Source organism: Ictidomys tridecemlineatus, chromosome 11 (genome assembly GCF_052094955.1).
Source record: "Ictidomys tridecemlineatus isolate mIctTri1 chromosome 11, mIctTri1.hap1, whole genome shotgun sequence".
In the NCBI taxonomy this organism is placed as follows: Eukaryota; Metazoa; Chordata; class Mammalia; order Rodentia; family Sciuridae; genus Ictidomys; species Ictidomys tridecemlineatus.
The window spans coordinates 98,177,956-98,202,863 of NC_135487.1; the positions used below are offsets into that span (position 1 = coordinate 98,177,956).

General features: G+C 38.3%; 1 protein-coding gene across 42 annotated transcripts in view; it reads right to left on the reverse strand.

Moving 5' to 3' along the window:
- The window catches only part of Pde4dip (phosphodiesterase 4D interacting protein), a 228,908-nt gene that overhangs the window by 24,468 nt on the left and 179,532 nt on the right, over positions 1-24,908 (reverse strand). For 22 of the 42 annotated variants that reach the window (XM_078026881.1, XM_078026895.1, XM_078026871.1 and 19 more), the window contains 8 exons: positions 16,850-16,938; positions 10,763-10,995; positions 7,656-8,088; positions 6,641-6,833; positions 5,642-5,761; positions 4,047-4,566; positions 2,259-2,494; positions 1,149-1,200 (listed from right to left, as the gene is read on the reverse strand). In XM_078026881.1, coding sequence (XP_077883007.1) covers positions 1,149-1,200; positions 2,259-2,494; positions 4,047-4,566; positions 5,642-5,761; positions 6,641-6,833; positions 7,656-8,088; positions 10,763-10,995; positions 16,850-16,938 — 1,876 coding nt within the window. Of the gene's footprint in view, positions 1-1,148; positions 1,201-2,258; positions 2,495-4,046; positions 4,567-5,641; positions 5,762-6,640; positions 6,834-7,655; positions 9,730-10,762; positions 10,996-15,008; positions 16,571-16,849; positions 16,939-21,175; positions 22,441-24,908 lie in introns of those variants that run through there. The other 20 variants (XM_078026897.1, XM_078026863.1, XM_078026876.1 and 17 more) reach the window with 5 other exon arrangements.

Genomic DNA, 24,908 nt, shown 5'->3' on the forward strand with positions numbered 1-24,908 from the left:
ACAATAGCTAGACTGTGGAACCAACCTAGATGCCCTTCAATAGATGAGTGGATAAAAAAATTGTGGCAGCTATACACAATGGAGTATTATGCAGCACCAAGAAATGACAAAATCATAGAATTTGCAGGGAAATGGATAGCATTAGAGCAGATTATGCTAAGTGAAGCTAGCCAAGCCCTAAAAAACAAATGTCAAATGTCTTCTTTGATATAAAGAGAGCCACTAAGAATAGAACAGGAAGGAAGAGCATGAGGAAAAGACTAACAGTAAACTAAGACGAATGGGGGGAGAGAAAGGGAGAGAGAAGGGAAAGCATATGGAAATGGTAGGAGACCTTCAGTGATACACAAAATTATAAGAGGTTATGAGGGGCAAGGGGGAAGGGGAAAAAAGGGAGAGAATTGAACAACAGCAGAGGAGGTAGAGAGGGAAGATGGGAGGGGAGGGGAGGGGAGGGGGGATAATAGGGGATAGGAAAGGTAGCAGAATACAACAGTCACTAATATGCCATTATGTAAAAATGTGAGTATGTAACAGAAGTGAGTCTGCAATTTGTATTTGGGGAGTTCAAAACCCAATTGAGTCAAATATATGAAAGATGATATATCATGAGCTCTGTAATGTTTTGAACAATCAATAAAAAATGAAAATTAAAAAAAAAAGAAGTGACACATTAAAAAATGGTTCCTGAGGCATCGTGGCTTCCCAGGGCACCCAGCCTCTTTTACTGGGCCTCTTTCCCTAGATACGGTATTATGACTCCTTCTTCTCCAAGAAAATTGGGTGGCCATTAAGCAAGCTGTCAATCCAACTTAGGGCAAGCCAACCTTGTAAAAGTCTTAACCCTGGTCATTAAATACACAGGGGGAAAGCAGGGAAGGCCCCTGGGAATGGTGAGAAGACTCCTGAAACCTATTTAATTCACTTGTAAGTCATGCTAATTCTCAGTTACGAACCTTAGAGAATTAATGTGTCCATGGAATGATATCAAAAGAGAAGAAAGGATTTGGTTAAAAATAATGTTAAGATGTTCAGTGAATAAATTAACTGATTACATTCAGCCCCCCCCCCCCAATTTATGAAGTTGCAGCACATTTGACCCCTGGGCCCTAGTCCAGATGCCTTTATAAGATTATTTTCTGAATTACCTGAGGGCCAGCGGCTCAAGTTCAGCTTGTTCTTTCTCATTTTTATGATCCTCTGCAAACCAAATTCAGAAAGAAATAGTAAGAAATTAAACACATCTCATTTCACACATCATAAACTCAGGGGCCTATTCAGACACAGAATAGTGATTACTCTACATGTGTGTCCAGAATAATTATTTTGAGGACCTCAGTTGTATCTTTGTAGAAGTGAGGTGGCAGACTCAACTGAGTTTGCTAGGCAGACCTTCCCTCACCATTGTGACTTTGTCTGCCTTAAATCATGGCAAAACTTCAAAATATCTTTTGCCTCCTTGATCACGAGATACCTCCTAGGTGCCCTCTCAAATACTCCAGCCTTTATGTCCTGCCATAGACTTCCTCCCATATACACAGCTATGTGTCCCATTACTGCTCTCATGTAGAACCTACTCTTGTCTCTGAGGAAATGACAGCCCTGTTCCATCTTTGCACCTGTCACCAGTAGAAGGACTGGTTTGTCCCCCAAGTCTAAGCCTGCTATAGTCCTAGGAAATTCTATGTAACAGGTTCTATAATAACCAACATATCCCTTGAACTACCATAGCCACTACCTTCATTATGTCCAAAATGGCTTTATTTATATTGGAAATACATGTATGTGTGTGTGTGTGTGTGTGTGTGTGTGTGTGTGTGTGTGTATATATATATATATATATACATATATAATGCAATCAATTAAGAAACAGATGAGAAAAGGAAAAGTAATTTGCTCAAAGCAGGTTGATGGCAGCACCTAGGATGAACTTGCATCTTTCAGTTCTTAATTCAGGACTCTTCATTGTAACAGAGCCCTTTCATCTCCCTCTCTCTAACATTAGATGGATGCTACCTCCTGCCTGAAAGGTCACATTCAATATGTGATGAATTCTCTGCAGTTGTAACCATGGCATCTCCAACCATATATGTTCCTCTTGGTACTCCTTGCTAGCCAGTCATTATCCTGTAATGGCCCACAGGAGATGAAGTAAAATTGGACCCTGGGATAAAATTGTGCAGTGGAGGTGTGGTGGTTACCTGGGCCTGAACTGTGAGAGTGACTGAGAGTATTCCAAAGTCCCATGGCCTACTTACTGGTGCTGAGTTTGCTGGTAAGTCTCTCAGTCAGCTGACTTCCCTGGGCAAGTTGCTCCCGGAAGCTCTGACCCAGGTAGTAGTCAATATCATTGCTCCTTAGGAGATCCTCAAAAGATTTGACTGTATCTTTTGCATGCTGGGTAAGAAGATAACACATACCCCTCCCTTCTCGTATTTTTTGCCGTAGGTAGGATAGTTCTCGGGCCTGATCCTGAATCAGGGAATCATATTTTCTACAGGAAAGAGAAGAGAGAGAGAGAGAGAGAAAGAGAGAGAGAGAGAGAGAGAGAGAGAGAGAGAGAGAGAGAGAGAGAGAGAGAGAATATATGAATAAATGAATATGGGAAAAAATGAATTAAAGTTATAGGGGCTTCCTTAGAGATTTCAGAGAGAATATACCTAAGGAACTACCCCAAGAGAAATTCATATAATCCATAGGAGGTATTTAAGAATAAATGCTATTCTGAGAAACTACTGCATAAAAAATTAGTATGCCACTGTTCTTCAACTGTTTTATATATATTAGCCATATGTCCAAAACTAAATCATACATTCTGTGAAAGTAAAGACAATACCATATGGTACATCTCATACAGCACCCTATAATGTAGGCTCACAATAGATACTCAATAAACACTTAAAATCACTTAATCCTAAGTTACATAGGACTTTTCATGTCTTTTACTTCTTCTGTGCTATGATACTGTGGCAGACTGTAATTTACAAAGATGGCCATTATACGACCTCCAGTCCCATATGCTCTGGTACAATATGGCTTTGCCACTTCTTCATCAGCATTTAGAGGTTATTCTCTACTTTCTTAAATCTTGGAAGGCTCTATGACCATTTTAACCAAGATAATACAGTGGAAGTAACATTGTGCCAATTCTGGGACTAACTCTTAACTGACCTGGCAACTTTTACTTCCTGCCTAAGATCTCAGCTTTCACAGAGAAAGCACTCTGAGCACACCACACTATGAGAAGCCAAAGACAGAAGGAAAGCCCTGGACATTAGGAAGCCCTGTGGAGAAAGAGAAGCCAGGGAGCACTGGCTCACTAGACGTGTAGATAAAGAAATTGTGTCCAGCCCAGTGAAGTCTTTCTGATTATTCCAGCCTTAGCTACCATTTGATGGCAGCCACCCAGGGGCCCTGCTGAGCCCGGTAAACCCACAAAACCATGAGAAATGATAAAGCTACTATGTTGTAAAGTGATTATTTAGCAATAGATAAATACGACAGATACCAAGATGGATGTCCATCCAGTGTTTTTCAAAATGAAGTTTCAGAAACAATAACAATTATGCAAATAGCACTGAGCTTAATGCATGTCAGACACTATTTTAAGCTCTTGCATTAATTCACTGAAAGCTACTAACCATCCTTCCAGTTGACCTCTCTTATTATCTTCATTTAATAGGTAAGCAAATAGGTTCAGAAAAGTTAGGCAAATTGTACAACTAATAAGTGACAAAGCTAGGAGTTAAACCCAGGTAGTCTGAATCTAGCTTTCTACTATCTCATACTAGATAGATTACAGTTGATAGACAGACAGACAGATACTTTAAATATATTCCTAATAGAAAATCCCAGCAACCTAGTATCTCCCAGACATCCATCATACAATGTACTAATGATAGCTGATAATAAGTATCTTCTCAGACTTACCACCACTTAAATAAGTGCCTTCTTACTATGTTGATATGGTCTTCATTCAAACTACCTAGGTCACTCAATTCCAAGCACAAACTTAGACATCATCAATCAAATAGTGCACTTCTTACCCAGGCCACGAGGCTGATCTCAGCTCCTGGGCCAGCTTCCCTTCTATTCCGGTTTTTGGGAGCTGAGCCTCCAGCTGGGATACTCTCTGGACAAGACTCTCCAGATCCTTTTTGGCCTGAAGGCCTGGAGGGTAGAAAGCCCCAGTGCCATCAGACAGCCACCCCTCATCCTCATCAGTGACACTATGGGGTGAAGACCCCTCAAGGGTGCCAACAGCCCTCAGCTTCCGGGGTCTTTCCAGACTAGATGAATAATCACTTGTAACCGAGAGAGACCGGACACGGCTCTTGAGGTTCTGAATGACCTTGTTGGCATTCTGCAGCTGGGCTTTCAGATCTTTAATGTCCTTTCGTAGAACAGAGATGTTTTCTGACTTTCCATATGCCTGGGACTCTTCCTGCTTCCCTAGCCGGCTCTCTGAAGGCTTCTTCCCAGGAGGGTGTGTGAGGGCTGGGCCCAGGCGCCCTTGCTCAGAGCACAGCCCTTCCATGAGTACCAGGCTGTTGTGCTCCTCACATTCTGAAAGACAGAGACAAAGACATCTTCCTGAATACAGACTGGACATGCTACTGTGGTCATTCCCTTTTCAGGGAATAGGTTTAGCTATAGGAATAATAATTAGTGGAGCAAAATTGAAGCAGTACTCAATTCAACCTGGTTCTGTACCAGTATTCAAACCTAATATTTTATATCCTCCCAACAGCCCTGCAAGTTAGGTATGGACGCCTTCCATTTTACTGACTCAGAGATAAACTAACTAGCTCTAGATCATTCAGACTAGCACATGGCAAAGCCATAATTCAAATCCTCCAATGTCATGTGTACGTCCCGTACACATTGCTGCCTCTTAAGTATGACATTAACTTGGGCCTTTATTAAATAGCCATTTAATAATGATAGTAGTTTTATTAAATAACTATTTTAGCAGTTGAGGAAACTGAAGCACAGAGAAATTCATAAACTGAAATTTGAACCAACTAGGCTTGCCCCAGGATTTCTGCTCTTAACTGCCACACTACTCTGCCTCAAGGGAAAAGAGATGGAAAGTGTTTTTCTCCTTTTCTCAGTATTAATTAGGTAGGGGCCCCATGACTATTGTCTTTTATAAGGCAAAACAAAATGTTTTTAAAAAATGTATTGCTTACATAACCCCAAGAGCTCATCTATTCCCTTCTTTCATAAGTAGTCCTTGGTATTTTTTTCTATAATAGTGATATGGATACAATGTTATTTTGTTAAAAGAAGTATGCTAAAAGTTAATTATAGAAGGTGAAACTCATATTCAGACTCATTTTGAAGTAGAGTTCTCCACATTTCCTGTCCTTTTCTGGTCCTGGGTCCCTTTCAATCACAACTCCCCAACCCCTACTAATCAATAAGGTATGGGAATAGCCTAGGACCACTGGAACAGGAATGCATATAGCTCTCTTTATAGGAGTGCTCTCAGAAAATGTTTGCTCAGTGATTGAAGGGAAGAGATAGAAACCTCCACTCAGCCCTCCTTGCATTCCTGTTCCAGTGGTCCTAGAATGGCAACCAAATGTGACAGCTGACCCTGGGGCAGGCAGGTGAGTCCTATACCCTATGATCTTACCAGGGCTGGTGGTCTCCTCACGTTCAGCCTCATTTTCACTTCGACCACAAGTCTCATAGCCCAGGTCCTGGAGATCCACCTGGACCTGCTTGCTGTCCTGCTTCACCAGGGATTCACCTGCTCAGGAAGTAACAGAAAGTATTACAGAGTATCTGAATTTCTCACATGTTCCCTGAACTTCTGGGGCATACACCCTGAACTTTAGGGGCAGGGAGGTCAGATCAAGTGTGGAATATATGTTCTTTTGATTGGGGGCAGGAGAAGAAATAACCTGCTCCAGGCAGGATTTCTTTGAGGATGAGCTTGTTTTTCATTGATAATCTCACTTCTGACAACGTAGGTTGGGACTAGAAACTTGTAAGTTGGATATTCAATACTATCATCTCTGGAGGCTGCAGTGAGACTTGCAAGTCCTTTATCCACAGGAGTTCAGTAAATGTTTAAATGGGGCTGAGCTAATGTAGAGTCCCAAAACATCTAGACCTGTATTGCTAATACAGTGGCTATTTTATATTAAATTAATTAAAATCAAGTAAAACCTAAAATTTCCAAATTGCATTAGACATATTTTATATGTTCAATAGTCATATGAGACAGATATATATATGTTTTCTACTTTCCTACCACTGCAAAATGTTATATTAGGCAGTGCTGATCTAAACCAATAATTTTCTATACGTTTTTAAAGAATCTGTTATAGTGCAAAGAAAATAAAAGAGAACCAATTACACTGAGAGAGGAAGGCAATTTACTCACTATACCAGAAATTAGCAAACCTAGATGAGTTTTCTATATGCCCATTGCAACCTTGAAATTTTGCTTTCTTCCTTTTTTCTCTGCCATCTTCAAATTGAAGTAAAATATCCATTTCCACAGTTCTAGCACTATGGTCAGGACTGAATTTGTTTTGAGACTGGGGGGGGGAAGAGTAAAATCTGCAAAACCTATCTTTTCTTAGGAAGAACAAAGACACTGTGATGGTGAGCTTCCAATACTTACTAAATATGGCTCTGTACTTCTCCAGCTGGTTTGCCTGGGCAAAGACAGTTGCTTCTGAGATCAGTAGCTTCTCCTGAAGGTCTTGATAGCATTGTCTGCACTGAGCCAGCTGAGAGCGCAGGTGCTTGGTAGAACCACGCAGGCTAAATTCTGATTGAGGCCTAGCATCCTGGGCCTGAGACTGGTTATCCAACTGTAAAAGGGACCAATACAAGGATCAGGACAGCCTAAGGCCATCCCCCCTACCCACACACATAGTGATAGCCACTTCCCCCTTTGAACACTGTGGGTTATACTCATGTGTCTGTCAGAGTACTTGTCACACCATTCAGTAGTTACTTGCTTTAGACAGAGCTCCTAGAGTTTCTAAAATGTTTTATCCATCTCTGTATCTATAGCACACAGCAGAGTGCTAATCAAGTCTATAGGAGAGCTCTCAGAAAATGTTTGCTCAGTGATTGAAGGGAAGAGGTAGAAACCTCCACTCAGCCCTCCTTGCATTCCTATTCCAGTGGTCCTCTCAGAATCCTCTGTATTGTCCATTGACTGAATCCTCAGCAAAGCTAATTCCCTTAAGAGAATCCCAACAACCCCTTGTGATCACAAACACCTGTAATGAACTGTGATGAAAACAGTAGTTGATAAGAAAGAGATGTCATTACACACCATTTGGGATACCTCAAAATCTGATGGATCCCACTATTATGGCAGTTACATCCTATTAAAATTATATGGCCATTTTCCCCCACCGTATTATGTCAAGGGCAGAAATGAGGTCTTATTACCCACTGCTACTGCTGAGATGTTACCTAGAAAACTAACAACTTAGGAGATACTCATAAGATAATGTAAAAACCTTTCTAAAACTGAATAGGTACTTTTATTATTACCATCTCCCTCCCTGTGGAACAAAGCTGCCCTTCCTTTATTACCTCTTGATAGACAGTTTAAGATAAAAACTGATATCTCCAGTTCTTTACCAAGCATTTTTCATTTCACCCATGCCCTTGCTTACTTGGTGGGTATCCACTGCCAAGGCGGCCCCAAGATCAAGGCTCTGGGGTCTGGGGCAAGGCCTTGTGGTCAACTCCTCCTCTTGGCATTGGTTCTTCCCAGGAGAACAAACCAGGTTTGTGTTCATTCTGTCAATCTCCCTGGTCAAGTGTGCAAGGAGCTCTGGAGTAAGTTTATTATTCCCTTCCTTGCTGCTTAGTACCAAGTGTTCTTTGAGGAGGTTGATGATGTTGTGGGCATTCTTCAGTTTTCCCTGGAGCTTTCTGAACTCAGCCTGAAGGGTACTCTCATTCAGATCCCCTTTGGCGACCACAGTCTCCACCATCACCTCGCCTTTCTCCTTGTCTTCCTCCATCTCCCATCCATCAGACATTGCTTCTCCCATCTGCTCTTTCAGCTCTGCATTCTCAAGGCAAAGGCTCAACATGGTATTCCTACAGAAAATATACATTCAGAGAACAGATCTGGTCTTGGCCACAGCTCTTTATAGCCCCTTTCACCCACATCTCAGTCCATGATAGACTCAGGGACATGCCAGGGCATGAAGCAACCTCAAAAACCTACAACAACATCTTTATTTTACACATTGGAATACCCAGAGTTAGGAAGGGTGAGAGACAGCCCCACACCAAATACTTCTAACAGCCGTTTGATGGCAGCGCCATCACTAAAATCTCGGTATCAAGATCTACAGTCTATTTTTCTTTACTTGGCCAAATAGCCTGTTTTCTAATTCTCAGTGACCTCTGGAAAACACAGAGGTATTTACACTATTCAGTAAAACATTAGAAGGAAATGGCCTATGACAAATTTGTTATTATGCATTCTACAGTTCTATTATTTATCATCCATTTTAAACCACTGAATGATAAATTGGGATCTAGGAGCTGGGCACAGTGGCTCACACCTGTAATCCCAGTGACTTGGGGGCTGAGGCAGGAGGATTGGAAGTTCAAAGCCAGCCTTAATAAAAAATAAAAAAGGGCTGGGGAGGTGGCTCAGTAAGCACCCCTGAATTCAATCTCCAGTAACAACAACAACAACAACAACAAAAACCCACCATAATTGGCATCTAGGAACACATAAGAAAGAAACAATACTAATTAGATAAAACATAAACATATAATTATTTGCTATATGTCTGGCTCATGTAATAGGAGATAACTTTCATGAGAGCAGAAACCATATCTGTACTGTTTGCCCTGTATCCCAGGGTCTCCACAGGTGCCTGCCATGTAAAACATTCATTCACACTGTCGACAAAATAAAATTGACTAAACTAATTTTCACCAAGACATTCTAGCTTTTCCCTTATCCCTAATAAGCCCTTTCTGGGGTTGAATGGAAGCTATAAAAAACATGGCTTTCACAAAATAATTCACTTAACCTCTTGGAGTCTCAGTTTCCTTTTAGATAAAATAAAAATTATGACACTTTTTATGAAAAATAAGAATTATAACATTAGTAGATACTAATGAAATTACAGGATGTGGTTAGCTCAGAATCCACAACAGAGGAGTCATTCGATGCTGTTGCAACTAGCTGCAGACCTGAGGAATATTAACATCAAAATCCCACCAGGTCCTTGTTTAAAAGGCTCTTAAGCTAAGGCCTATGAATTTGAATTTTACTTAAGTTCCACAGGTGATTCTTAAGCACTGAGAGTGCTGAGCTTGAAGAGGAAAAAAAAATAAGGTAATTCATGGCCTGAAGGATCAGTAGTTGGCTATGTCCCTCAACTAGATTTCTCAGAATCCTGAAGTCTTGGGCCTTCAAGCAGAATTACTCTGGTGTCATTTAGGGAAGAAAATACTTTAGGACATAGAATTCAGAGCATCCACGAGACAATTTTTCAATGGATAAAAAGGGACAGGATGTTACCAAAATTGGGATGAAGGAGGGAGAGAGAGGGACACACATATAATATAGAAAATAATATTCAATATTATAACTACATTTTGTTGTAAACACTATGTTTCACAGTACGAAGTAATGAAAGCATGCTCAACAAAAATCTTGAAAGGAGTGGCTAGGTATTAGATTCTATCTTCTATAACATCAGTGTTTCTTGAGGTCTGGTGGAGAGAAAAAATCAGTTTCAGAACAGTAACTCTGAGGAAAAAGGAAAATAATCCACAAGGATACCTAGGCATGGTGTGTAGAATCAAAAAGAATTGTTCTGTTTGTAACACCTCAACTAAATTCACACATGCAAAAGTTAAGCAAAACTTGTGCTTTAACTTAAGTAGAACTTAACTAAAGAATTATTATAATTCAGTGTGAAAGAACTAACATTTAGAATGATCACCAAAGTTTTAAAAAATTATTTGAAAAAATACATCACAGAAGAAAGGAGCAGATTTAAAAATCAGGAGCCAGGGGTCTGGCTATGGACCATTATGCAATCTTGAGTAAGTCACTTAGAACTTCCTAGGCCTGAGTTTCCTTAACTATAAACATGGACAATGGGCTGGATATCAAGGTCCTCTTCAAATGTTAATGTTATTCAAGGAAGTTTAAGTGATGTGTAATATATAGGGAAACCACAGGACATGAATTAAAATTTGTACATCTTATAGCTATACTCTTAACAAGAGTCCTCAGGGGTGAATGATTAAGTGGATTATCCCTATATCAAAATATTCTCTGGGCATCTTTTGACAAAAAGCTGCTAAAGACAGAGTAGCCAATCTAGTCAATGAATCAGATATTTATCATTTTCATCAAGTTAATAAAGCAGCAGAGATTATTAAAATTGCTATTCCATGATTCGATTACTCGTTGCTTCTGCCAGGGAACTGAGTTGCAGATGCAGGGGCTTCTATATAAATACCCCTATCTTGTGAACTGCTGGGGTTCTGCATACAGCAGTTAAACTTTGGGGGCAGAAGATCCCTTATACATTCCAATCAATAACAAAAGTGATCACCATTATCCATTGACTTTTCTGTAAAGAACTCATAGAAACATCAATGCATGGATCCTGGAATGTGGATCCCATAGTCATGTAGCTACACAAACATCTTGGTTGCAGCAAGGCAAGGCCCTGGCTGTGGTGGTAGGGACTTGTGGTCTGTAGGCTCCCCTTCCCTGGAGAAAATGTCCTACCTGATGTGGGACACAGAGGAGAATCCTGCTTCCTCAATTTGAGCCTTTAGCTCCTTGAGTTCCCCTTCAGCTTTTCTCTTCTCCTCTAAGTGCTGGTGGATCTCAGCCCTCAGGTGGAGCATTTCCTCCTGAAGACACCTGTTACTGTCCCCTCCTACTGGGGATGGAGGGGAAAGAGATGTGCTCTGGGTCTCCATGGTTGCCGAGCTTTTCTCCAAAGCCACCTTGGTAAACTGAAACAAAATAATGGTTTAAAGAAATTAGCTCACGTACATAAAATGATGTTAGGTCATTAAAGAGGACCCAAGAGAAACATGACATCACAAGGACATCCTTCAATGGAAGCAACAACAAGAAGACAAAGCTAAAATGAACCCCTTTCTAAGGATTTTCTCAGTCATAAAGGTCTTGGAGAGTGGTTTGGGCAAGGAGGACACATCTAGTGAGCAGAGTTGTTACAAAGGGGAAGAGGAGAATACACAGAAGGGTGAGGAAAACACAAAAAGTGCGCTCTCTCTCTTTCACACACACACACATGTAAACAAACAAGTTTTAAATAAGTCTGGTGTCTGTGGATGGGGTGATTCCTATTTCTGAGAGGTCAGAGTTCCCCAGAGTCTTCTCACAAGTCATGAAGCTTCACAACACTGGAATCCTTGAATCAGAAGACGATGGCTCAAAATTGCAGGGCTCAATGCCAAAGGCCCTACCTGGAACTTAGATTCCAAAGAGAAGATGAGCAGGAGGGCTCAGGGTACTCAGGAAACAGCAGCAGTCCTCACAAAATTAGAATAATGGTGGAGCTACAGAGTAAGCTTTATTTCATTGACAGCAGGGGAATCACATCCTAAACTGCTGAGAAGCTGAGGTGAAGCCCTGTTCAAAAGCCTCTATTCCTTTTTGGTTATTTCACTTGTGCCTATATTGTCAGCCAAATTCTCTTTATGAATTTAAGCATGTAAAAAGAAATCAAGGTAGAAACAATTTCCCAATACCTTTCTTTTTCTTAAAAATCCTCTTCAAGTTTCAATTAAAGCAAATCTTACAGTGTTTCCTCAAATGGGAATTAGCGAAGTTTTAGACTTTCTTTCTGTTCACTTGCACTTGTCTCTAGTTGTTTTTCATGCTTTTTAAAGTGTGGAAATCAAAACACAAATATATACTTAGTGTATGACTATTATTTTAGAACAAGGATTTCTTGCCTGTCTAAATTAATTTCAATATATCTCAATGTCACATTAATTTTTATTTTTATCTCAGTGGAAGCATTTGAGAGTTACTTACCTCAAGGTCAATTCTAATTCTCAGTTTCCCACCTCTCTCCCACAGCTTTGTCTGGGTCATGTTTTTTTTTCTCTCTCTCTTTTATATCTATAAATCTGTTATTTGTACTTATCACTTATAAATTCATTCTAGCTATACAGAACCATTTCCTAATTATCAAAACCACCAAAATATTTGTTGTGCATCTCTATAACGTGTAGTGGTTACCCAAGTAGGGATGATTTGTTGAATTAGTTATATGCTTTAAACATTCATTTAAGTTATCAATATGTTAACAGAATAAGATCCAGGGTACCTTACATGTTACATGGATCAATGATTGGAGCTGCTTGGGTTGGCAAAAAGCAATTGACTTTTGCTACTTCCTTTAAGAAACCATGATAAAATCTAAGCCACAGGTTTGTGGTGGAGGTAACTCATAACATGCAAGTGGTATTTAGTAAGGAGATGTGCACCTATGTCAAAGAAAGAGATCCACACACAAAGGACACCATCTCTAGGTATCCAATTGTACATGGGTTCTGTGAGCTTGATATCTGGCAGGCTCTTGACAATTTTCTCTCTATAACTCTGCTGATCAGCTTAGTCAGTTTGGGGGTCATCTCCACATATGCCACCAACCACTTGTGACAAAATAAAGGACATGGTACTGGATAAAACCACTTTGCAAAATTTATGGCTCTACCTTTCATTTAACTGTGTTATATTTCAATATAAACCCTTTCCAATTAACATAACTAAAACATCACCATTAGTCTTGAATATGGGTACAATATTCATTATTTTCTAAAACCCAAGGATTCCTTTTGCTTAAAAATAATGTCCAACCTTATAAATCTACCCATTTTGTGTGTGTATGGTATAGGGGTGCTCTACCACTGAGCTACATCCCCAGCTCTTTTTATTTTTTATTTTGAGATAGAGTGTCACAAAGTTGCCAAGGCAGGCCTCAAACTTGCAATCCTCTTGCCTTGGCTTCCCCAGTAAGTGGGATTTCTGGTATGTGTCACCGTGCCAAACAAGTTTAATTATTTTCAAGTACCATCTGTATGTATGATACCTTACTCTATTGGTTTCAATACACCTATTTTGTTAAAGAAAAAACAATGACTCGAGATCTAATTTTTGCTTATGCTAATTTGGGTTTTCATAGTTCTATCTCAAAGATGGCTTCCATTGACTAAACTTAAAATTAAAATATAAATATAATTTAAATGTCAATGTATGAAAAGTGACTCAGAAACTAGCCTTTTCATTAGTTTTTAATCATTAATGAAAAGCAAATATTTCTGCTCCTTCCTTCAAACAAACCCTGAGACTTCCACTATGTGTGGCAGTAGTATGAATCCATTAAATCTATTTTAGCTATGTCTTTCTTATAGATATCTTCTTCAACATTACCTAATTCACTTGTGCTATTGTTTCCATACAATTCAACTTTTTGGGTGCTGAGTTCCTATTTGCCCTGCAGAGGTTTAGTGCAGGATCTTCTCTTTTGCTTGAATAGAGTTGTTCTGTTTTTCCCTACTGCTTCAAACCTCTCACAATGTAAGTCAGTTCCCAGGCAGCAATAAGTGCATTAAAAACTGGCTTTCCCCAGATGCACAGCATCACTAATCTTTAGGGAAACGCAAAATAAAACTGCAATGAGATATCTCCTCACACCTGTTAGATTGGTTTTTATACAAACTTAGGAAAGAAAAAAAGATATCAAACATTAAGATGCCAAGAAAGGGGAACCTGTACATTGTTGGTAGGAATGAACTTTAGTATAGCTACTGTGAAAAACGGTATGGTGACTCCTCCAAAACCTAAAAATATAACTACCCATATGATCCAGTAATTCCATTTTTGGATATATATTTACAAAGGAACTGAAATCACATTGTCAAAGGATTTCAGCATTCCATGTCTACTGCATCATTTTACAATAGCCATGATAAGAGGTCAACTTCTCAACAGAGAAGTAAGTAAAAAAGAAAATACGATGCTCAGTCTCATATTAGTCAGCCTTTAAAAAGGGGAGAAATCCTGTCACTTGGAAGATTCTGAAGTCCTTCAGGCTAAGAGAAATAAGCATGGCAGACAAAGACATATATATCCTGAACTCACTTATAGGACTGAAATGTGGAATCTATAATAAAGTTGAACAGAAGTAAGGAATAGAGTGAGGGGGGATACATCAGGAAGTTGTTTATTAAAGGGTACAAAGTTTTGGATAGACTTAAGGAATAGGTTTTGAGATTTATTACACAGCAAGATGACTACAGTCACTAATAATGTATAATTCCAAAGAACTAAGAATAAATTTCAAATGTCTCACCATAAGAAACCAGGGTAAGGTGAGGTGATGGATATATTTATTAGCTTGATGTAATTATTTCACATTTTATTTATATAGTAAAACATCACTTTGTACCCCATAAATGTACATAATCATGATTGGACAATAAAAATAACATTAGTTTTTAAAATAGCTGTTTCTAAAACATCACACTTAAGTCTACTGACTTCTCTCCTTTGCATTTGAATCTCAATTCTTGATTAACTTTTCTCCATTGCAAAGTTAAAATGAAGAAAGCAATGATTGATTACTCTAGTTTCTTTAATGGAAATTTCCTAGGTGTTTACTGTAGATCTTAATCTATTTGAGATTGGGATTTTGGGGGAGATATCTAGGAGAAATTATCATCATAGCCAGACCTGAAGTTTGCTTAAGTAGGTGAGTCAAAAAAATAAGGAGAAAAAAAACTTTCTTTGGCTAAAAGGTGATTCTTGCCCAGGAACCCAAAGTTGGATATGTGTACCAGGGGAAGTATATGGATGCTTGAGTGAAGAAGGGATTTTGGTGTCAAGAATAAGTCTTAGTTTCCAACAAGGTGAACACAACCTAATAAATAAGGAACCATTTTCCTAGAAAAAAGCAAATGATTTTTTTTGAGAATCTGGACACAAAACACAGTTATGGCAAAGCAAGCTTTATTTAATTGAAAGAAAGAGAATCACAACTGTAAACTCCAGAAAAATGAAGTACACTTACAATGACTTCACATACGAAGGGTCCTCCTCCCCAAAGCTGAAGATTGGTTTTTTTAGAAAAGGTGATAAAAAGGAAAATGGTGCTTACCCAAGAGACTCTTCATCCAACAGGTATACTTATCTATCAAGAGTCAAGCCCTAATCCAGAAGTCTGTCAATTTAAAATTATATTAGGCATCTCCTATGCCAAGTAATATTGCAAGCACTGCAATATGCCCCAATGTAAAAGTCCATTTCCCAGCTGGACTGACCTCATCAAAATAGGGTTTGGTTGTATTCTCCATGTTAGGCTACAATAAAAAAAAAGCTATGGAAGAAATGACTTTCAGTTTTCCTATAGGACTTGTACTACCAAAAATAATTTATACCATGCAAATCAGAATCTGAATCTCCTTACAGCTGTGCTTCCTGCTTATTTATTCTAAGTTAATCCCATCCCAGTCACTAACCATTGGTGTCCAGCTGCCATCCCAAACTAGTTGTCTTAAAGTGAATATCTGTTCATTCTGTAGGTTCCTTTTTCTTACTGAAGATCCTCAGTGAAATCAGGGAGTGAAGGGCAGAAGCATCTGTACTGAGGGGCAGTGGTTTGCACAATTAAATTCACAACCTTTGGTGAGAAGGACTCAGAAAAAGATATTCAAGCAAAAGTAGTGGAGCTGATGCAAAAACTCAAGGGAGAAGTGAAGGTTAGCTAAGGTTAAAGCAACAAAAAGGGACTCTTGGTAGAAGGGAAATTCTTGAGGACGTATTGAGCCATATCCTATAAGATTTGGGGACTGTTCACTTGGGCTCCTTTCACTGGTTTATTAAATTTTTCCTCTTTTTCTTATGCAGGTGATATATAGACAGACCCAGGCATCCTCATTTCCCCTACAGGTTTCCTCATAGTCCTAAGGAAGCCATCACTGGGGGAGCCCGGCTGCTTTTGCAGAAGGATTTCTATCAGGGATCTACTTTCTCTGCAATAACTTAGTTTCAGGCATCGTCCATCTAGAAGATGCAACTGTTACATGTCACTGGGCAAAGCGGAGACACTTAGGAGTTCCAACAAGTGTTGTGGGCTCACTATCAGTGATAATCTCTGAGGTCCAGGACTTTCACTCTTGGACTTGAGAACGTGGTTTTCTCTGATAGTGGGTGGGGACTGTGTTTCAGCCTTGGATACCAAGTTGAGGCTTGATAGGGGCTTGCTGTTGAAGGGCCATCTGCTGGTCATTGACTTAGTCACAACCTGGGTAGTCTGTCAGGTTGCACTGACAAGTTCTCTTCTATATGGGACTCCACTGAGAAAGATCCCTGCTATGGAGACATTCTGATCCTCTTGGAGTTTCTCAGCATTCTCCCCATGCAGGTCCTAAGCCCTGCCACCTCCCCAAGCAGCCCTTCGATGTCTCCCTGTCTTCTGTGGTGTGTTTCAGTTACAAAAGCCCAAGAGGGGAAGTATCCATTGTCTTGTAAGTAAAAATTCTTCTGAAGCTATAGCTACAGACAGTAAATAAAGGCAAAGGTGGGTAGAAAGAGGCAGGAAGCAGAAGACAAACACAGAAATAGTAAAAACAAAAGGGTCTATTAGAGAAACTGACAATGTGGGTTGGAGAGGCAACTGGGATGCTCACGGAGGACAAGCAGCAGACTGGGAAGTGGTTTATATAGAATGATGTCTTCTCACTTTAGGAGCACAAAGGCTGTGGGAGACCATCAGACCCCAGAAGGGCTGTGTACCTTCCACCCAGGGAACCCCAGGCCCTGACACTGACTTACTTGCTGGTGGCTGTTGTGTGCAGCCTCCTCCTCAATACTGTCAGTGAATTCAGTGCTGGCATCTTCAGTATCATCCCCTGCTGCTGCACCTGGAAGTAAGTTCAGAAGAGAAAGGTGAGTCCTTTCACAGATGGCTTCCAGACAGCAGGTAAAATTACACTCTTTGCCATCCACCTCTGATTTCTTTCTTTCCCCAAGTGCCTGGAATCCTAGCCATTAGGGAAAGCAAAACCAATCCTTCTCAGTGTATTTGCAGTAATTTTTTACTAACACTCAAGGTTGTACAGATCTATAACCAAAAAGCTTGACTGTCAAGAATGATCACCCTCTTATCTATTTTTTAAAATTCTAAATGATTCCCCATCCTGGCTTTTTCTTCTGTAACATGGGCCAAACATAACTAATCTTTTCCCCCCAACAAATGCTAAGAGTTTCCCTCATTTCCTAGGGATTAAGGCAACCCAGTTCCTTTCCCACTTTTCCATTGTTGTGATCAGCTGTGCAGAGACTGATGGCATCTCTGAGGTTCTCCCATCTGGGGGTCCTGTGTCCTGGGGAAGACTCAGGTCTAGTCCAGATTTCAGACACAGAATGATACTATTTCCTAATTCCCTCCTCTTTCCCTCTTCCCCATGTCTCTCAAACTCTGTTCAACGACAACATCCTTTGAATGGAGGGTTTTTATACTTTGTTCAAATAAGGATTAATCCATTCGTTCATTCCCCAATGTACACAGTCACCACGTACACAGTCACCCCACAGCACAAACATCCACACCCTGCTCTAAAGAACAAATCACTGCCATCACTGGTCTAGGCAGCTAGTGGTCTAGGACAGTGCTGACCACAGAACCTTCTTTGATGATGGCACTGTTCTTTGTCTATAGTACCCAACAAGTAGACACTTGTGACATGTGGCTATTAAGCACTTGAAATGTGGCTAGTGTGACTTAGAAACTGGATTAATTATTTTACTTAATTTTTATTGGTATAGCCACACATAGCTAGTGACTAAAATAATGAACAGATCTAGAGAATTTCTTTTTTACTTTTGTTAGAATAAAAGACTGTCCATACTACCTTAGATCAATAACTGTGCCCACGTTATAGTTTTATTTTATAAAAATACCAAAGAATATCTCCTGTGCCACCCTGTATCTTACAGAACCTACCCAGGTTAGAGAATCTCAAGATCTATTTCTGACCCTGGACCCAGCAACCAATCTGTTAAAGTCCTCTTCATTCCACTCAATAACCCTGGCCTTAAAGAGATTAAGTGGCTTATCCAAGGTTACCCAACTAATCCTGACAAGACCTATGTCAAGAAGTGTCTGTACTCTTAGGATCCATTCATTGTTTCTTCAGGTGATAAATCAGAACTTTATTTTTGCTTCTTCTTCCCAATCCAAGGAGCTTCCTCTTGAGCTCAGATTTCCATAAATGAAAGGTTCTACATGAATAATGAGCATTCACTGTCGGAGTGGTTAGCCCTCTCACCTATTCTTTCTTACGCCTGAATTCTTATTCGCCATCCTGCAGATGAGTTGAACAGGGGCAATTTGTATTTAGATTCCATTTCTTGGCATCTGCAAGTTCATGCCAGAGATTTGCAATGGCTCATGCTGACCTCATCAAGATATACAGGTAACTAGGCATGCTGTTCTAACAGTTTAATTTCCCTGATCTTTTGGTGAACGTTATTTATCGTGGACCAAGGCAGGATCCTACTCAGCAAATCCCTCCACAAAGAGAAACCTCTAACAATGAGCATCTTAATCTGTGGCAGACAGTGTACAGCGGGGATTTCCAATACTTATTATTTCAAACTGGCCCCAGAACTCTCTCACTCAAGGCACTGGCTGAATAGAGGTGAATATGTTCATGTCTACTCAGAGGTGAATGCTCTGACTGCTTCAAAACACTAAATGATAATTCACTGAAGGACATATATATTATGCTTACTTTGGAGAATCTTTCCCTGTACAATGACAGAGATCATAATTTTATTTTTCCTGTGTGTGTGTGCACACGCACACAAATTAACTGTCCTACTCAGTGAAAGATTAAGAAAGCATATTTTTCCATTGTTTTCCTCTAGAACACTGAGCCAGAGAATGATCCTGTAGCTGAGGAAGCTCAGCTCTGTTAGATCCAGATCTTTGTCCCGTACCATTCTTGGTGGCTTGCACAGCCTATGCTAAGTCCACATCCCAGGATGATTCCTTTATTAGGTTCCTCAAGTGGAATTAGGAAAGGTGACTGTCACGAGTTTTGAAGCTTTTTATCTGACACTTTTTGCCCTCCACTTACCTTTGAGGTCCTTTCTGATGCCACATTTACATTTCTAGATAATGTTCCTTTTTAATTCACTGGGGGGAGGACACGATGTGTTGGTTCTGACTTCATCAGAAATTAGAGAAAAAGGAAGAATGCCCCTCTTACCTCAACACTCTACCACACAGGGATTTTATTTTTCTTTCCTCCTTACCCCCCAGAGTTCATTCAATCTGCTGTAGTTATTTTACGGCAGTTTTAAAGTTGCTTACCTTTTACCATCTTGAATTAGAAAGCTAAAAACAATATTTATTTGTTTGTTGGTTTGAGGACTAGAATAAAGCTGAAAATATTTTATAGAAAATGTTGGAATAAAATGAAGATATCTTATATATCATATCTAAGTGTACATTAGTCATCCATCTTTCTGTTATAATTTACATTTTTTTAAATGAATGAAAATAAAGAACCTCTTTTGTGGGGAATCCCCTTTTCTAAGCTTTTTAAATGGCAACAGAAGTCTATCTTTAGAACTATCTTGGACTTCTTTAAATTTCTAATTTAAACGAAAGGTTCTAAAACTTTTTATACTGATGAGTCTTCTGCTTTTATGGATAAAAATATAAAATAAACTGGTCTGTCACTTTGAGAGTCTCCAAAATCTAAGAATCTATTCATTCATAAGTTGACTCAATTCTCCAAGATTAAGTTTTACATGTTTCATGTTAACATGAAAACATGCCTGCAATCTTAAATACTTTTGAGGTTTTGATAGAATTGTGGTCCTTATAATATTCTAGGCTCTTAACTACACAAAATAGAGGTGATAACAAAATGTCTATTATCTAGATCTTGAAAATTATCTTCTACCATCTACTCAGTTCTACAAAATAAACAAAATAACCCTCTAAAAGGGCTGGGGTTGTGGCTCAGTGGTACAGCGCTCACCTACCACGTGCAAGGCACTGGGTTCAATACCCAGCACCACATAAAAATAAAAAATAAATAAAAATAAAGGTATTGTGTCCAATTACAACCAAGAGAAATATATATTAAAAAAAAATCGGGGCTGGGGTTGTGGCTCAGTGGTACAGCGCTTGCCTTGCCAGCACATATGAGGCCCTGGGTTCGATCCTCAGCACCACATATAAATCAATATAATAAAGGTATTGTGTCCAACTAGAACTAAAAAATATTTTTTTAAATAACCCTCTAAAATGTAACATGATAAAATCCTTTGGCAACAGTTTAAGCATTCTGCAACCATAAGGTCTTCTTTGACCAAGGAAAAAATTCTTACTTTTATAAATCTTTTTAAATTGAAGATAAATTGCATATAGAGAATGTGGACTATGGAGCCAGTCGAGGTTTGAATTATTTTTTTGTCACTAGTCTTGACTTTAAGCAAGTCATAACCTGTCTGTAACTCAGTATCCTCATTTGTTAATTAGGGTTAATAATATCATACATTCCATGCAGCTGTTGTGAACTTCAAAGGGTTTGCTAATTTTAAAGTGCTTAGAACAGTGCTTAGTACAGTATGTCCTCAATAAAGCTTACCCTCAGACAGTATTGCTATTTGTTATTGTTGTTGCTGCTGATAAACTTTTATTTACGGTTTTGATGGAGTTGTGGTTCTTACAAGATTCTAGGCTCTGAACCACACAAAACAGAGGTGACACTAAAATGTCCATTATTTAGATCTAGAAAATAATTTTCTATCAACTGAAGTGGTCCTTGGACTAGGGCTAACTAAACTGAAGGCCACAGAATCTAAATGTAAGCAGAAGAAAATTCTAGACCTGATGTTATTAACTGGATGATCTTGATTGATTCTACCTGTACTTCTTCACTTATGAAGATCGGTTTTTCTCAGCAAGATGCTTGAAATAATACTTTGTGCTCTTTCTGCTTTCCAGGACAGTTGAAAAAGAATAGTCATTAGCGAAATAGGATGAACTCTTTTGGAAAGGTGCCATACAAACAGGATTCACCAGCAGTAAATTATAACTGTCTTGAAACTCCACCATGCAAAATAAGCTTTACAGGAAAATTCACAAAGTTTAATTTTAATTCTTAGTAAGGAGTCCAAACTGGGTGGGGTCAAGATCATTCCCCCTACTCTATAATCATTATTTCCCCTATAAGCCATTTATATGGGATCAACAGCAAAGAGATAAGGCATTTTAGTACAACAGTCAATAGATTGATTCCCCTGTGGAAGCGAAAAAAAGATATGTTCTCTACTTTGCTCATAAATCTTTAAGAACTAAACCAAGAACATAGCAGTGTTCATATTTTACTAATCCTGAAAGAAGATTTTAAAAGCTAGTACTTGACAGCATGAGTTAAGTTTGTAGTGCCCAGTGTTCTTTCCCTCAGTGCCAGGTCCTCTCCATCCATCTCTTTCATTCCTGGACACTCTGCTGTGTGCTCATTAGCAGAACTCTCATACTTTATGTCATGAACCAACCATCACTGACTTAATATTATGATGCTAGCAAGAACCAAAGGAGAACATTCTTCTATCAATTTTATCCGCATCCATTCCCTTCAGAGCCATAAGAAAAAGTCAATACTATATAGCTCTCCATAGCCTCTACTGAGAAATAAAATTCTTTATCTAAACAGATGCTTGTTTGGGAACAACAGAAAGCTGCTGTCTGCAAGTCAAGTCCCTTTGTGGAACACCTTTGTCTTTAAATTGCAACACATCTCATGCAACCTGGAGGCCCCTGACCCATACAGTATTCAGAAAGCACTGTTTTTAAGTGGCTTTACAAAACTAAATTAAAATCCAAATCACTTTTCAGGATATGAAATATCAACAGGGTTTTGGAAAACATTTTTACTTTTTCAAAAGGGTGATTATTCAATAAACTAGTCACTTATCCTTAGGATGACCAGTACATGTGTAAATTAGGACGTCCTGGAGAGAAGATATGCTCACTGGACTTATTCTGTAAATGTAATTCTGTAATGTTGAGGATTTCCTCCCGCTTATGGTCTCTTCTTTAAAGAACACAAGGCTTTTCTAGGAAGATTTACAGAGACAGCACCAGCCACCATAACAGTGGATCCTCAAATCCGTCCTGCTTTCTCCTAATCTACTTCAGCAAGGAGAATTAAGAGAGGATTTTTAAGGTAAAGCAGCCAGTTTCAGTTTTCTGGAGAAAAGTGTAACACTGTCTCTTTAGTCTCACTTCGTTGGGAGGAGAAAAATTCAGGTTTCTTCTTCCTTCCTTTAGTAAAGTACTCATTCCAAAGAGCCTTACTTTGACTTGGAATTTTAGTACAATGATCAATAGACTGATTTTCCTATAAAGGAAAAGAAAAAAAGATAAGTATCCTCTATTTCTTTTCTCATAAATCTTTTAAGAACAAAACCAAATAGTTTATGTTGGCCTTTGATATTTTTATTAGATCAATAACAATTTGTTGTGTCTCAACTAAAGTAAGCTGAAATTCTAACACATATATAAAAAGTACACTCTCCATTTTAACACAAATATTAATACAGATTAACACCACAGATCTAAGAAGAAATTAACTTTCAAAGAAAAATATACAGCTTAATTTGGTGGGGAAAGTTCTAAAAATAATTTAATGCCAAGTTTCTGATCATTTAACATGTCATTTTCTTTTTCATCTGAAGTTATGAATCACTTTAAGCCCACAAAATTTAAAGTGATAAAAGCAAACAAAACTTTGCTTTTAAAAAAATTAAGCTAATAATGCTCCATGGACAGTGATGGGAATTCATGAGTTATAAAATATACTTGCATGTATATATACACACCTCTAAAGTTTATAAATTGAGAGATAAATATCTTACAATAATGACTTTGTAACTACAAAAAGCAGCACCTCATACTCAAGTACTAAAAAACAAATCTACAAGAATTTGCCATACAATTAGACATTCTCCAGGGAAAATAGTTAATTTGTTTCAAGTACTTAGTCCCACTCTTAATATTTTAGACCAAACATTTTCTGATGCTGCTGAACTTTCTGTTTTATTCTTTCAACTCTAGCAAAGGAAAACAGTATAATAAAGATTTTTATTTCTGGAATTTGATTTTAAACAACAAAAGGCAAGTAACACAAAAATAATGAGTTTATCACTTTCTAAGTTTAAGTGTTCTTACTTGAAATCTGACAAAGTTTTGGGTTTCCCTTCCATTTCCCTGTTGGAGGCAAATGATAATGCTAATTCTTTATTTGGGACACTCATCCTGGCTCATGTGATTACATAGAAAAAAGCTGAGAACTTACCTTCTATCAATACTCAAGACTATGTAAAAGTATTACTTTATTTTCTAATCATAATAAAATGTTTTAATAAACCTATAAATGGTGAAGGAGTGGCTTAAATATTTAAAAATGCATTAAGATTCAGAAACTACCCTATAGAAATCTGTCCAGCACACTACCTATTGATTTGTCCCTTCTCTTTTTTTATTAGAGTTACCATAAATGAGCTCCACTTTTTCAGCTTTTTTTTTTTTTTTCCTGAGTACAAGTGGTTCTATACTACCCAAAGGAGAAAAGCATCCCAAGCTTTAACTTAAGAGCAAGGAAGAAATATGTGCTTCTATCTCACAAGATGTTTGTATTTGAAAAAGAAAATTCATTTCACTTATTCTACCTTTTGTACAATATTTCAATGTAAGATGAAAAATGGATTTCAAGTGTGTGAGTTACTGATTTTTTTTCCTAACTTCATAGACATTTTGTCCCTTATCTGGAGGATACTGGCTACAGACTTGTTGAATATGAGGCCAGCTAGTATTAAAGAGACAACTATTTCAAGTGTGAAGATTATGTGGCTCTTTTGTAAAAAGACCAGAAAACAATGCCTTTACCCAAACAATTGGTTCTAGAGACTTCTATTACGAGCTCAAGGAACGCAAAAGTACTAAAAGTGTTCTAAGATTATAACTTTTAGGTAAGCCAATCAACCTTTACTTCTTTAAAAAAGGAATAATTTTAGTATAATGTGACCTGCTGCTTCTTTCCCTAATCAGAAGATTCCAGAAGCAACTCAAAACTCAAAGTAAAACTGAAATTAACAAAATAAATAAAAACTGAACTGTTTTGAAACTATGACTCAACTTCTTACAACCCACACACTAAACTAGGAGCATAAATTAGCATAGAAGTGATAGGTCTTTTAGGCATAAGTCACTCATGTATAAACTAAGTAAAATATATTAAAGAATCTTATAAGGAAGCTACTTTTTGTGGCTGAGATCCTATATGAGTTTAGATTTTCTTCAACCTTAATAGAGTTTTTTAACCAAATATGATATAATTAAAAAATATTTTAGAATTATGAACAAGAAAAATGTACTAAGATACAGAGGTACTAAAAATATTGCTGCTGTCTACAACTGAGTGAAGAAAAGTTGCCGTGGCAATGGATGGGTTGAGGGTAAAGGAAACAGGGGATAAGAGTATACCTTCTCAAAGTAAATAACTAAAGAGCTTTAAAAAAAAAAAGACCATCAGACAAATGTTGACGTATACTAGTCTCTAATAATCATTAGATTTCAATGATTTAAACCTGCAGTAGAGTGGCTAGGTAGGTAGCTCAGTCACACAGCACTTGCCTAGCATGTATGAAGCTCTATAGTCAATCCCTGCACCAAAACAAAAACAAAAACAAAACCTAAACAAACAAAATAACCCCTCAAAAAACAAACTAACAAAACGTTCATAAGAGTTTAAACATGTCATAAGGACTTCCATTTCACTCATTAAAAAAATACCCTTAGAAGTCCTTT